Here is a 13,820-nt window from a genome sequence, read left to right on the forward strand (position 1 = left end):
TTCTACTTTCCAAAACCCAATGTGTGAAAAGTAGTTTGTATATAATCTGCTCAAGTAGTTGCTGTTACTAATGGTATAAAAAGATAGCCACTTCAGTACTCCCCTAAAGTGGTAGTACATTGTTATAGACCCCCTCTGGCAATATGTCAAAAAGATTATATGGAGCCGCGTGGACTCTCTCTCTCTCTTATACTGTAAAATCTGCATTCACCGTGTACCCTTTCTTATTCATGGTTGTCCTAAATCAGGGTCGGGCAACATGCGGCCTGCAGACAGCTTCCGGTCGTATACGATAATGTCGCCGTCGTCTACATTCACCCGCAAGCCATCGTTTTCGACCATGCTTTACTCTCAAAGTTTATATTATGAATGATTTGTTCCTTGTATAGGTGGATAAAGACGCGATTGATGTATCGATTCAGCAACTCGGTACGCCAAGTACTTCATTTTTCTATATCCGGCCCGACGAACGGAGAAGTTGCCCGCCCCCGTTCTAAATAGTCACAGCATATTAATCAGGTTGACAACTCGCTAGATTCCCAATTTCATGCTTTCAACACAGTTTATCTTTTACAAACTGTAGACAAGTAAGAAACCCAATTATGCGCGATAAGCAACAGATATAACGAAGACAGAGAGACATTGAATTTCAAACTTAACCTGCACATGAACACAGTCGTTTTAAATTTCATGTTGATATATTTTAAAAACCTGCAATGCCAATGCCTCAGGTTCCGCATACAACAACCCAATATTATTCAAACCACCGAGGCAAAGGGCGAGAGAATCAAAAATTCTGTACAATCATCTGTACACAGCAAGTATAAAAATGTGCAACCCAAACTGCAGTTTCCCTAAGTCAAGAATGAGACCCGTGTTTCGGCTTTGGGAATAGTGAGCGTTAACATATCTGCAAAAGTAATGGTTCTTGTCCTTTTTCATAAACATGGCCCAATTTCAATTCTGCAAAAAAATATTCCGCGACCCACCACACGGCGGTTCTATACCAATACCGAGAAAACCATTACCGAGAATGGCCAATGTCAAGAATATAGCTTACTGGGACTGACGTTGCTGAGAAATGTATACCTGAGCATCGATACCCAATGTGGCAACGCCGTGATGCACTCCCACGACCTGTGCATATGCATAACATGCCTGCATTGCATATATTGCATTCTCAGTAATGTCCATTCTCGGTGGTGTCCATTCTCGGTAATGTCCATTCTCTGTGGTGTCCATTCTCGGTAATGTCCATTCTCGGTGGTGTCCATTCTCGGTAATGGCATTCTCGGTAATGGTTTTCTCGGTATTGTCCGGACACCCCACACGGCCTCAAGTCTCCTTTCAAGCGGCGGCAATATGGCAGGTTTAGGCCTAGCAGTTCATATCAAATCATAGTACGTTGTCACGAGCAGGATGGGGAATATACGTATCGCAAGCTTGGCTCGTTTCCAACTACACGGTTATTCTGTAGCCTGTACAAAAGCACCGGAAATTAGAGTGGAACATTTCCCAAATTAGATTATATTCAGATTACCGGCATTTCGCTCTAATGAGACAAAACACACAGCTGAAATTTTTCAAGTCTGTCTGGATCGTCTCCGCCTTTTCGGTTCAACTGTTTGATTTTTGGGTCCGACTTGGAATATAAATTGGGGCCAGCAGTGCGCTTCGCCCTGTCACTGGATATCGGCATAATGAAGTAAGCGCTTTCCGTTTAGAAATTCTCCCTCGACAAATTCAAGTTTTTGTCGTCGTCTGATTCCGTCGTCGTGACAGCCTGTGACCAAGGGAAGGGGTCCGTGGTTTGAATTTTGCGACTTCTTCGTTAAATTGAGCCGCCACATTCTTATTCGCTTTGGAACATTGCGCAGAACTTGCCGGTCTGCAAAAAATAGTAGGGGGTCAGTCAATACTAGTATTGAAATCCCGGGATTTTAAGGTATATTCTGGTTGCGATCCCGGGCTCAACTTCATCGAAATCCCGGGATTTCTCAAAAGCATCTACCAGGCCTTAAACTACTTCCACGTAAGTTTTTTTTTCGGCAAAACTAAGCCTACAATCCTTCACTTTTTTACTTATTTGGAAATTTCTACTTCTCCTTGTACTTTGATAAAAATTTGCGACACTACTAATCCTTCCATTTGAGTACCGACGATAAATACTTTAACCACTTCTGCTCCTGAAACAGCGATGTCGAATCACCTCCAACCCCAACCTTCACCCACATTCGTCCCCCCCCCTTCACACATCGGGATCAACTGACTTTTCCTGTAGGCATCCGAACCGTCGGTGGGACCTGGGACACTTTCTGTTGGAACACTCCCAGCCAGTGGGCCGACCTTTGACCAGTTGGGTGACGTGCAGGAAATCCAACCTGAATGAGGGTGACGCTGGAATAAAAGGGGTTCAGTTTTTTCGTTCAACCCGGAGCATGTGACAGTGACTCGATTACAAATATAATTGTAAATAGTGTTTTACAAATTAGATTAGCATTAAAACGATAGCTACAGTTTTTCCCAGAGTAGATTAAAATTGGAATTACTGAATTTGCTAAAACTTGGGCATTGAATGAAGTTAAGTTCATCAGAGTTCGTTCGCATAATCACGAGAAAGGCAAATGTCGATACAGCAAGCTTGGATTGCTTCAGAAATACGGTTCTCTATCATTTTCAGGAAAACCAGAAAATATATTAGAGATAGTGTTTGAGCATAGAAACATTTTACAAATCATATTAGAATTATGTAGTTGTCCAAGTCTGCACATGTGTCGTCACTAACGAAGCTTTACGTTTTCGAAGTACTAGAGTGGTTTACCTAAACCAGGGCTGGCCAACCTTTTTGGCCAAAGGGCCACATTCGAGTGACGAAATTTTGCGCGGGCAACTATCCACGCGAAGCGCGAAAATTGTTTGAAGTTCATAGGTCAATAATATTGTCACTTGACTATAAAACGGGCCCGCTGTATATCGCTGCGCTAAGTTTGCGAGGACTGGGCTATTCGGCGCATGGACATATCGATATCGAAAGCTGTGACCAACATGCGTCAATCATTTCGTGCCTAGGTTTCATATAGTCGACGGTCTTACTGCGAGCGCAAACGCAAGGTCACATATGTTGCACAACACTTTGTCTCGTAATCCAGAATATAGTTAGACTCAATCTGATACATTAGGTGTTCTTCCATTTTCACGAAAGGGCAACAATATTAAAAACAAGAAATCGAGTGACAACATATTCTGCTAAGCTTGTAGAAAATTTTTACCTTTGATAACTATATCGCAAATTATTCTGCTTTATTGTAGCGTACGTAGATATACCAATATGTAATGGCTGATGGATCTGTCAATGCGTCGTAACTGATCTGTTAATCATCACATCTCAAGTATTGCGGCCAGACTAATCAAATTTTTGATTGGTATTGCAAGTTCAAAATCTGTGAAATCCATTTTTGATGATATTAGAAATTTTGGAAATTACCTTGCAGGCTACTCAAAACCTTCTTGAGGGCCACATGTGGCCCGCGGGCAACGGGTTGGCCGGCCCTGACCTAAACTTTTATATATTTTCCGCTTCTTTTAGTTTTACTTTGTCATGTTTCGTGACTTCCAACTTTTTTCTATTGACAGTTTGTCAAATAGAAGTGTCACATTCTTCCAATAAGAGAATAGAGTGACCAAGATTAAGAAATTCAGGCGCTGCTTTTGCGAAGAGCCCTGACTTTTTGTGGTGCTACGCGCGGATATACGGGTTGACCAATATCATTCCACTAAAGTGTGGGTCAATAAAATTAATGTTGCAGTCTGCGTGATTCATGTGCGTAGTTTCAGGTCGCCTAGTTGCCATTTAGCAGTTTCATGACATTAAGCTTGACTAAAGTTCAGCAAAACCTTTGTAATTATACGACCTGCCTTATTTAAGTTTGCTTCCTATTAGCTCAAAACATCAATGTAGTGTCCTGGTAGAATTTATCTACATCGGTCATTGTCTTATTTAGTAAATGCATTGCAATACAACTGAGGGCGCCACATTATCACATTTTCTGAAAGGGGGCACTTGGATGACAAAGAGGTCAAGAGCCCCTGTTCTATAGCAATGGTGTCATTTGTAGGCTATCACATGATAATTCGAATCCTCATGCTGTTAAAACATATATCTCCTGGGATGTAGCAACACGAACCAACCTCTCTGCACCGTCAGATTCCATGTTTCGAGAGTGTAGTTATGACGAATTTTCAAAACTGCTAACATACTTCAGTAGTTTCGAAAGACAGCAAATTCTACTTCTACCTGAAGTAGGTCACTTATGGGTTACTTGGAACTGCACTACTCCTACTCATACTTGAGTGAAATATGCATCACTACTTCTACTTGAGTAGTCTTCTTGACTACTTTGACAACTTCTGATCATGCATGTGAACTAGGGCTGTTCCAAAATATATTTTTCGGATTCTCGGGATTCACTGATTACATCGTAAAGTTGCCTAAAAAAGGCTGCACACCAAATTTGGCTCGATTCCAACCAGCCGAAGCCGTGGCAGAGCGAATTGAAGTTTTTGAGTTTATTTTAAAAAATGATTTTTATAAGTTTTAGATTTGCAAAAATAGCATTTATGGTGGGTAATCCCAGAATGATTGATAAAAAACTCAACTTCTCTTCTACCGGTTGAGATTGCGTCAAATTTGTTTTGCAACGATTTCGTAGACAACTCAACCATTTCATGAGGTTAACAGCAGAAAATAAAAAAAAAAGATTCAAATTTTTCTAATTAATCGTAAATTTCAATTGACTTTGCCTCGACTTCTACTGGTATGAATTGAGACAAATTTGGTGTGCTGTTTTTTTTATGCACACTAACATTTTAATCAGCGAATCCTCGGGATACGGAAAAGTTATTGTGAACAACCCTAATGCACGCAATCGCAGACAGTTATTTTTTAGTGACTATTTCGCGACAACTTAACGACTTTACCCCCTCCGAATTTACTGGAAATCAGATAACCATATTTAGTGCATGAATTCTTTGTTCGCTCAGAATGAGCTGGATATAGGAGTCTGTAGGGTGTAAATATATGATGCGCTGATGTTAAGGAAGATAACATGTTGATAAGAAAATCCATGGGATTCCAATTGATTCATAAACACTGAAATTGTCTACATAGCGGACAGAATGTTTGGTATATATTTCCACATTGTCACCAATTCTGGATATGTTACAAAATTACACAGAAACTCACCTGTTGCCATCATTCCTGGAAATCTTAATGTCGGAATCGTGTCTTTTAGCCGATGACAAAGCCTGAAAGAAAATCTTACAATTACACAGCTGAAAAAATTGACTTGAACAATAAAATTAAACAGTGGTTCCATCAGCCACCTCGAACTGTATAGAGCACAAAAATGCTTTCATTTGGTGTAGAAAATATGTTAGTGTTCACAGGGAAACGGTTCACTTTGGGTTATTTAATCCATCTTTACGACATTACAGAAACGTCACAGTGCATGTTTATACAATTTAGGAAGATTTGGTTGTTCATTAAACTTCGGCCTGTGCTCAATGTCCCATTAACGGTGCAATCAAGTACCGGTATCTCAAAAAAGAGTTTAACCACAATCGCCACTAATGAATATAGAGGCATGCATGAATGCTTGCTTCTCAACGGGATTTCAAGAACATGCAGAACAGTTATTAGCCATACCTCAATTGTTCTACTAGCAGTCACGCGTGGTTCAATCACTTCCTGTGAAACGGGTTAGTAGCTTCAGGGTGGGAGCAAATGGGAAACTGATAACCTCCGGATATGAGCTGGTAGTTGCAATGCGAATGGAATGTCGATGTACATACTAAATGTGGCTTGAAAATATAGCCAGATAAAACTTAACTTGAATGATATTTGGTAAACTTGCTTGAAACATGCAACTTGCTTACTTCTGATCGAAAGAAAATCTTTGCCTGTGATGATAAAGAAACGATACATCGGGTTAGAAACGATCCAAATTCGAACTTTACAGTCACCAAATGTGTTGAGGCTTGTTTTTACAGATAGAAATATGATCGTTACTAGTGGTTGAGTTGAGTTTATTGGTAATAATCAGATCATTTCGAAATTCTATAGCAGGGGTGGGCAATTATTTTCCTCCGTGGGCCAAATGAGAAGCAGAAAACACGTTGGCGGGCCGAGTGTAAAATTTTAGCTATATTCTCCAGCGTATTTCAATTTTATTTCTAAATTGCATTGTTAGGCCTAGTAAATGCTGCTCAGTGAATGTGTTGGTAATGAGAAATTGACGGTTAATTAAAAATTATCCATTTGTCGTCATAATTGGCAACAATGTTAAACATGATACTTATTTCACTCTCATTAAACCCATATCCACGTTCTGCTATTAAAACTCTGAAACAGTGGTTCTCGAGCTTTTTTAGGCACGCCCTTCTTTATGATAGTGAAAAATTCTATGCGCCTGCCTTATCATGATATTACAAAACAATAAAAAGTGTGACCAGAATGCTAACAATCACAATCGATAGTTTGATGGCATGGGAGGTTCTGGCCGTTGATGAGAGAATTCTGTAACATAAAAGTCAGAGAATACACAGAGCGAAGCTTTTTCGGCTTATTTTGACATGCCCGTTAATAATTTATGGGTGATAGATATGATGAATCACATAGTAATCGCAAGCACTGATTGACTTGTTTTACAAATTGTGGATTTGGAAACGTATCACGTATCAATTCGAAACACATGCCGTATAATGCGTAATGTGACATTGTCACACTGACAATGGCAACAAAGAAGGTTTGAACTAAACTATATGGAAAGAGTAACTTCTTGCGACTTCAACTGCTAGTCATACTTTGCCACATTGCCTTTATTTTGAATATGGATAACGCATGTGAGGTGCGTAGACAATGTAATCATGGCATATTAATACAGGCAATATATTGAATCCATAGTAATCATAACCAGAAGAGGGATGGGTTCCGCTGCAATCTATCGGAAATTCTAATGCTTGAAACTAATCAGAGCTCTGGATTACCAGATCACAATATAACAGTAGTTTTCAACAGGGGTCTACGAAACACTTTCAGGAAATCGCAAACCGATTGATAAATATAATTTGTGATATTGGAAACTAGGGTAGATTATCTGAAGCAGTTTTGATTCATAACTTATGAAACTTTGTAGATTACATCAGCCGGATGGGCGTTTGAGACATGATATCAAACTCTGCCAGCTCATTTTAATTGACTGCAAGGCATGTTGTCGATGCGTCGACCTATTGATACGAGCTTTTTGCTGTATCGGGCTGTTTCGTTGAGGTTTGCGGATTAACTGCAAATTTGGAATAGAAAGGTCAAAAAGAGTGATCATAATCAGAAACCGCTCAAACGATGACATGATTTTGCGTCGGTGAATTAATGTATCTTTGCCAATTTCGGGGTTAAGGAGTAAAAATCCCAATAATGAGATTTAAATTTTAATCCCAAAACACCCCTAAAAATTCGCCATCTTCCGTGGGTCCTGCACTTATTTTGGTATCCCATCTTGAAAGATACTTTTCCAAACTCTGTAAGTAGGTTTACTCTACTTCTACAACTACCTCCAGTGGTTCGTTTTTCCACTCTTACACTTCTACTAAACAGATTTGTAGGCAAAAACTAGTTGTTTGTTACACTTTGGCTCCCGTGGGAAGAAGTTTTGTGATACCTGCAATTCTTACTCGAGTGGTAACAATTTCAAACTACTTACATTACGTTTTTTTTTGCAAACTAGGCCTGGAATAATTAACTTTTTCACTAATTTGGAAATTTCTACTTCTACTAGTAGCCTACTTCAGTAGAAATTTACAACACTGCTTAGCCTCTTATTTGAGTGGCAACGATGAATACCTTGATATCTGCTCACGAAACAGCAATCTCGATTCAACCCCGACCTTCACCCACATTCGTCACTCACCTGCTTACATCGGGATTGACCGACTTTTCCCTGTGGGAACCAACACCAATGGTGGGACCTGGAGCACTTTCTGGTGGATAACCCCACGTTGCTGGTTTGACCAGTTCGGTGGTGGGCCAGGAATCCATCCCGAATGAGGGGACTCTGGAATAAAACGGATTCTGTTTTTAGGGAAACATGAAACAAATTGTGACTCGATTATAATTGTAACTACAGTGTTTGACAAATTAGATTAGAATTAGAATGATAGCTATATAGTTTTCTTTTTCGAATGAGATTAGAATGAGAATTACAACTACTCGGTGTTTTCCAAATGATATTAGAATTACAATTATAGGGAATTAGAATTACGGAATTTCTGAAAACTTGGCATAGCATGAAGTTCAGTTGATATCAAATTATAGTTTGTTCTGATAAGCGCGAGAAATTCAAATGTCTATACAGCAAGCTTGGCTCGTTTCATTGTCACTGTCTCACTAACTACAAGCATCGCAATGACTGCGGGCATCATACCATCACATTTTCTAAAAGAGGGCACTTATGTAAAAGAGGTCAAGAGCCACTGTTCTATATCAAGGTTATCATTTGGAGGCTATTACATGATACATTCGAATCATTACGCTGTTAAAATAGATATCTCCTGGTTTTGAGAGTGTATTTATGACTGGTTTTCAAATCGAGCTTCATCAGTGGTTCTCAACCTTTTTTTAGACACGACCCCTTTATGATAATGAGAAATTTTGCGCCTCCCTTATCGTCATATCACAAAATCCAACCGGGATGCTAGCAACCCCAACAGATTGTTTGATGGCATGGAAGATCATGACTGTTGATGAGATAATTTAAAAATATGAAATTCGGTCTATATATATAGAGAAACACACGTGAATTGGAGGTAAATCGCGAAGATCGCGAAAAGTTTTTTCAGTTGACCGCTTCTTCGCGCCCCCTCAGATGCTTTGACGCCCCCTAAGGGGGGCTAACCCCCAGATTCAGAACCACTGAGTTACATAATTCAGTAGTTTGAAAGACAGCAAATTCTACTGCTACCGGAAGTAGGCCACTTATGGGTTGCTTGGAACAGCAATACTATTACTAATACTTGAGTGAAATATGCACATTCTTGATTACTTTGACAACTTCTGATCATGCATGCGGACTAGAGTTGTTCAGATATAACTTTCTTTTCGAATTCCGAGGATTCACTGATTGTATCGCTAGGTTGCCGTTAAAACGCTCCACACCAATTTGGCTCGTTTCAACCAGTAAAAGCCGACGTAGAGCCAATTGAAATTTTGGAAATTATTATGAATTTTTTTTCCTCAAATTTCACCGTCAAGGCCATAAAATTGTTAAGTTGCTTAAAAGAACAATGCATAACAATTTTTCTCAATTCAAGCTGGTAGAAGCAAAGTCACTGCAGTTGAAAGTTTTAGATTTGCAAAAATAGCATTGATGGTGGGTAATCTCAGAATTATTACCGTAATGAAAAACTCAATTAACTTCTCTTTTACGGGTTGGAATTGCGTCAAACCTGTTTTGCAACTTTCTGTAGACAACTCAACAATTTAACGAGGTTCACGGCAGAAAAATAAAATTCCAATAAATACCTTGATGAATTTCAATTGACTTAGCCTCGACTTCTACTGGTAGGAATTGAGCCAAATTTGGTGTGCAGCATTTTTTTAGGCAACCTAACATTCTAATCAGTTGTTTTTCTGCGACTATTTCGCGACAACTAAAAGGCTTTACCCTCGTCCAAATGTACTGGAAATCAGTGAGCCATATTCAATATGCATGATTTCTTTGTCAGTTCGCAATGAGTAAATGCTGGATGTAGGATTCTGTAGGTTGTAAATACATGGTGCGCTGATGTTAGGGAAGATAATATGTTGATATGAAAATCCACGCGATACCACTTGATTCATTTAGAACTGATATTGTCTACATAGCGGACAGAATGTTTGGTATATATTTCTATATTGTCACCAATTCTGGTGGTGGCACAAAATTGCACAAAAACTCACCCGAAGTCATCACGATTCCTGGAAATCTCAATGTCGAGATCTTGTCTTTTTGCAGGTGACCAAAGCCTGAAAGAAAATCTCAAAATTACACATCCGATAAAATAGACTTCAACACTAAAATTAAACAGTTGTTCAATCAGCCACCTTGAACTGTATAGAGAACAAAAATGTCAGAAAATACTTTCTTTTGGTGTAGAAAATATGTTGGTGTCCACAGGGAAGTGGTTCGCTTTGGTTTATTCGTTCCACCTTTACAACGAGGGCTAGACAAAATCGAGAACCTGAGTGATTCGTTTCTGAATCACGTATTATGCTTCGAGTCGAGTATTCGAGTTTTACTCATTATGATGTCATAACAGAATGTAATATGTCAAAGTTCCAATATGTACCTTTTATGTCACCACAAAGAATATAACGCCTGTTATCCATCACGGGCAAGGATAGCTATTAGCCAACATCAATTGTTCTATTAGCAGTCACGTGCGGTTCAATCGGTTTCTATAAAACGGGATAGTAACTTAAGTGTAGGAGCAAATTGAAAACTGACAATCTCCGTATATCATCCGGTTATTGTAATGATAATATTATGTCCATGTTCATCCTAATTGTGGCTTGAAAATATGCAGCCAGATAACTCTCACCTTAAATGACATTTGGTGAACTTGCTGGAAAGTTGCAACTTGCATGACTCTGATCCAAAGAAAATCCTTGCCTGTGATGATAAAGAAAAGATACCTTGGGTTAGAAACGATTCAAATTCAAACTTTACAGTCTGCAGTCCCAATGTGTTGATACTTGTTATTACAGATAAAAAATAAGATCGTTACTAATGATTACATTTGTTGTGAATAATTTTTATAATTTCAAAACACCCCAACACTAATGATGTCGGATTTGATTGTTTGCCCTCGATTTAACAAAAAAATTGTAAAATGATAATTCGAGAATTACTCACTTTCATCTCCCAGGTAGAATTATCACACGTTGATGCATGTCAGATTCCAACTGATTGACATCTGTTGAGATTGTCATGCAAACTTCTTTCATCATCAAAGCCATTTCACATCCGACGACCAGACTATTAAATGATATGTTATATACCTATGATGATCTTCTGATTGCAATCCACTGTAACAAAATGAATAATGGTTATGAAAAGTAAGAATAATTAATTTATATGCAGCACATGTTGCTCAACCCTGGAAATCGTACCAGCGGATGTGGTAGGCCTACATAACAAGTAGCCGATAGTCGCCTCATACAAATATAATCGAAATGGTTCATGGTTGATTATGCGCACAAATTTAGTATCTTGATCGTAGAGAACAAAAATGTGCCGACAGTTTTTGAATCAGCGCCTCCAAACATGTCAAAAACAATAAAATAACAAGATAGGCCTAAACAAAAATTTCATCCCCTGTTATTAGGCCTACATGTTGATCACTCTTAATCCACGATTCTCATCAAGTAAGATAAGCAATCACACATACAAACTTGTAACCCAAGCTCAATTTACAAGCACATACTGAGTATAGCCTACGTATTGAAGAGTGAATAACGTGAGCAAATATCGTATGTGGCTGATCAAACATACTGAAATACAGGATGATTAAAACTTGAACTGCCTACAGCAGGGGTGTCAAACTCAAATTGCGATGCGAGCCAGATCAGTCAACTAATTGAAAAATGTTACCTTGCGCTCTTGCTTTTCAACATAATAGCATAAAAGCATATATATATAATAGATAATACACGGCTAAAAAGAGTTTTCAAAGTAGCAACAATGAAATTGGCAAAATAAGGTGATTGTCTTTTTGTATACAGTTCAGAACCGTTAAAACAATGGCAGCAACGACGATATAAGTTGGCGTATTCTATGCTCCCTTTGATTCAGTTGTAATCTGGCGCTAGTCTTGTATATGCATTGCAGTTACATACATTCATACAAGACATTTATTCGGACACGCGGCCGTTGGAATTTTGTTTATTATTATTACATTGCAAGTCCAGATAGTTTCATGTCTGGGGACCTATTGGGTCGAAAGTGACACAGCAGTGCGTCCACAGATATGTCAATTATACATTTGTGCAACCAATATATTTTGCATTTTCCATACCTAGCCTACTTTTTGGTCCATGTTTGTATAAAACTCTGAACTGGGTGTGCCTTTTTGAAATTAGACGTCAATTTCCCCGACTTATTATTACTAGTTGTAACTAGAGTGAAAGCACAGCACTGCAGTCGGGTGGTTATAATGGGGCCTATCAACATTGAAGTATTTCCTGAAAAAGATCTTAACATTTGTTACAAATGTGCTAAATATATAGGAATTTTTAAACAAACGCAGCATTGCTTCGCGGGCTGGATGAAATCATCTGGCCGGATATAGGTTTAACACCCCTGGCCTACAGTAATCAGTAGGTTCCAGAATCCGGACATTTCAGGATTCAGAAGCAGACTTGTACAAACTACCAATCTAGCTGGTTGACGGTTCAGAGTAGCTCTAGTGGCAGATTTTGAAGAGAGTACCGTGGTTCTAGTGTCGTCGTTTGGCGTGAATTATAATACTGGTGCTCCAAAAACCGTCCATTTCGAACACTCAAACCCGTTCTTTTGAAAGACATATTCTATAACCAACTCAGTGATTTGACTTTCAAGTACTGCAGTATTTTTGGAACTGAAAATTCAGTTTTTGTACCAGTCTGCTCAGGTGATTCATGAGTGCAATCTATCTCTTCGCGAATACGGATTTGTAAATTCGAAAACATTCATCTACTTTTGGTGTCACTCTAGTCCATTTGTCTTGTGATATATCATACTTTACAATTTCATGAGGGGTTCGTTCATCTGTTACTGCAAAAATCCACTTGTCAATGTGATACGCAGAAACTCGATAATGGTAAGCATTCATAGAAGATAATGAAGTCCACTGAGCTGAAGTAACATCGTAACATTCTACGGTGCTGACATTCTTTATTTCTCCACGCCAGCCACCGATCACAAATATCTTTTGATCAACTGTAACAACACCACTCGCACAAACAGGATATCTCATTGGTTCGAGATCAACCCACTCTGATGATGACGGAGTGAATCTGCAGAATGATGAAACCGCGACATCATCTGGTCCTGCACCTCCGATACAATAGATGGAATCATTCAATGATACGAGACTTGTTAAACGAATCGCTGAAGGTTTGTCTTTCAGTTGAAACCATTGATTCGCTGGAGAAGTAAATATTTCCACATCACTTGTTGCTCTGGGAGAACTTCCTCCGACAACAAATATCGATCCTAACAATGAAACTGAGCGCGGATCAGTTCCATGATCACAAATCATATCTTTCATTCTTTCCCATTTTGAATTTTTGCTCTGAAAATCAAGTCGATGAACTGATTTATCACGACATAAAATGTAGATATACGAGTCTGGAGAAATCGCCGAGAAAGATTTTAAATCCTCGAACTTCTCATCATGAAACTTCTCTACTTTTTCAGTTACGGGATTGAAGGATCGGATACAATCTGTGTCATCATCATAAAGAATTATCAACTCATCATCACCAATTTCTTCATTCTTTTTGTGTGATGCTTTTGGAGCTTCTAAAAGATGTCTATTGATCAACTTGTACATTCCAAAGTCGTTACTGACAATTAGGTTTGATCTCAAAAGACGTTCTAAAAATGCCGGAGAGACTTTATCAAACTTGATTGTTTCGAGACATTCGTGCAAATGTTCCTGATTATTTCCATTTTTTTCAACCCAATTGAACAATACCGTTAGTTTCTCTTCTTCACATAACTTGGATTTTTCCGACTTCACAAAAC

At 38.8% G+C, this 13,820-nt stretch overlaps 2 protein-coding genes across 6 annotated transcripts in view; both read right to left on the reverse strand.

Annotated features, from left to right (window-relative positions):
* Window positions 1-13,820, reverse strand: part of LOC145433270 (uncharacterized) — a 223,208-nt gene that overhangs the window by 90,340 nt on the left and 119,048 nt on the right. For 2 of the 5 annotated variants that reach the window (XM_080310343.1, XM_080310334.1), the window contains exons 1-6: window positions 10,947-11,081; window positions 10,633-10,703; window positions 9,992-10,057; window positions 7,965-8,108; window positions 5,705-5,958; window positions 5,243-5,304 (exon numbers count right to left, since the gene is read on the reverse strand). In XM_080310343.1, coding sequence (XP_080166469.1) covers window positions 5,931-5,958; window positions 7,965-8,108; window positions 9,992-10,057; window positions 10,633-10,703; window positions 10,947-10,952 — 315 coding nt within the window. In that variant the 5' untranslated portion in view covers window positions 10,953-11,081 and the 3' untranslated portion in view covers window positions 5,243-5,304; window positions 5,705-5,930. The other 3 variants (XM_080310352.1, XM_080310326.1, XM_080310318.1) reach the window with 3 other exon arrangements.
* LOC145457123 (kelch-like protein 26) overlaps window positions 10,640-13,820 on the reverse strand; it is a 65,516-nt gene continuing 62,335 nt past the window's right edge. Inside the window, exon 2 of the transcript XR_013920807.1 lies at window positions 10,640-10,698. The gene's annotated coding sequence lies outside the window, so the exon portion shown is untranslated. The remainder of the gene's footprint in view (window positions 10,699-13,820) is intronic.

Source organism: Botryllus schlosseri, chromosome 1 (genome assembly GCF_051294905.1).
Source record: "Botryllus schlosseri isolate E-star chromosome 1, Bs_hap1, whole genome shotgun sequence".
NCBI lineage: Eukaryota > Metazoa > Chordata > Ascidiacea > Stolidobranchia > Styelidae > Botryllus > Botryllus schlosseri.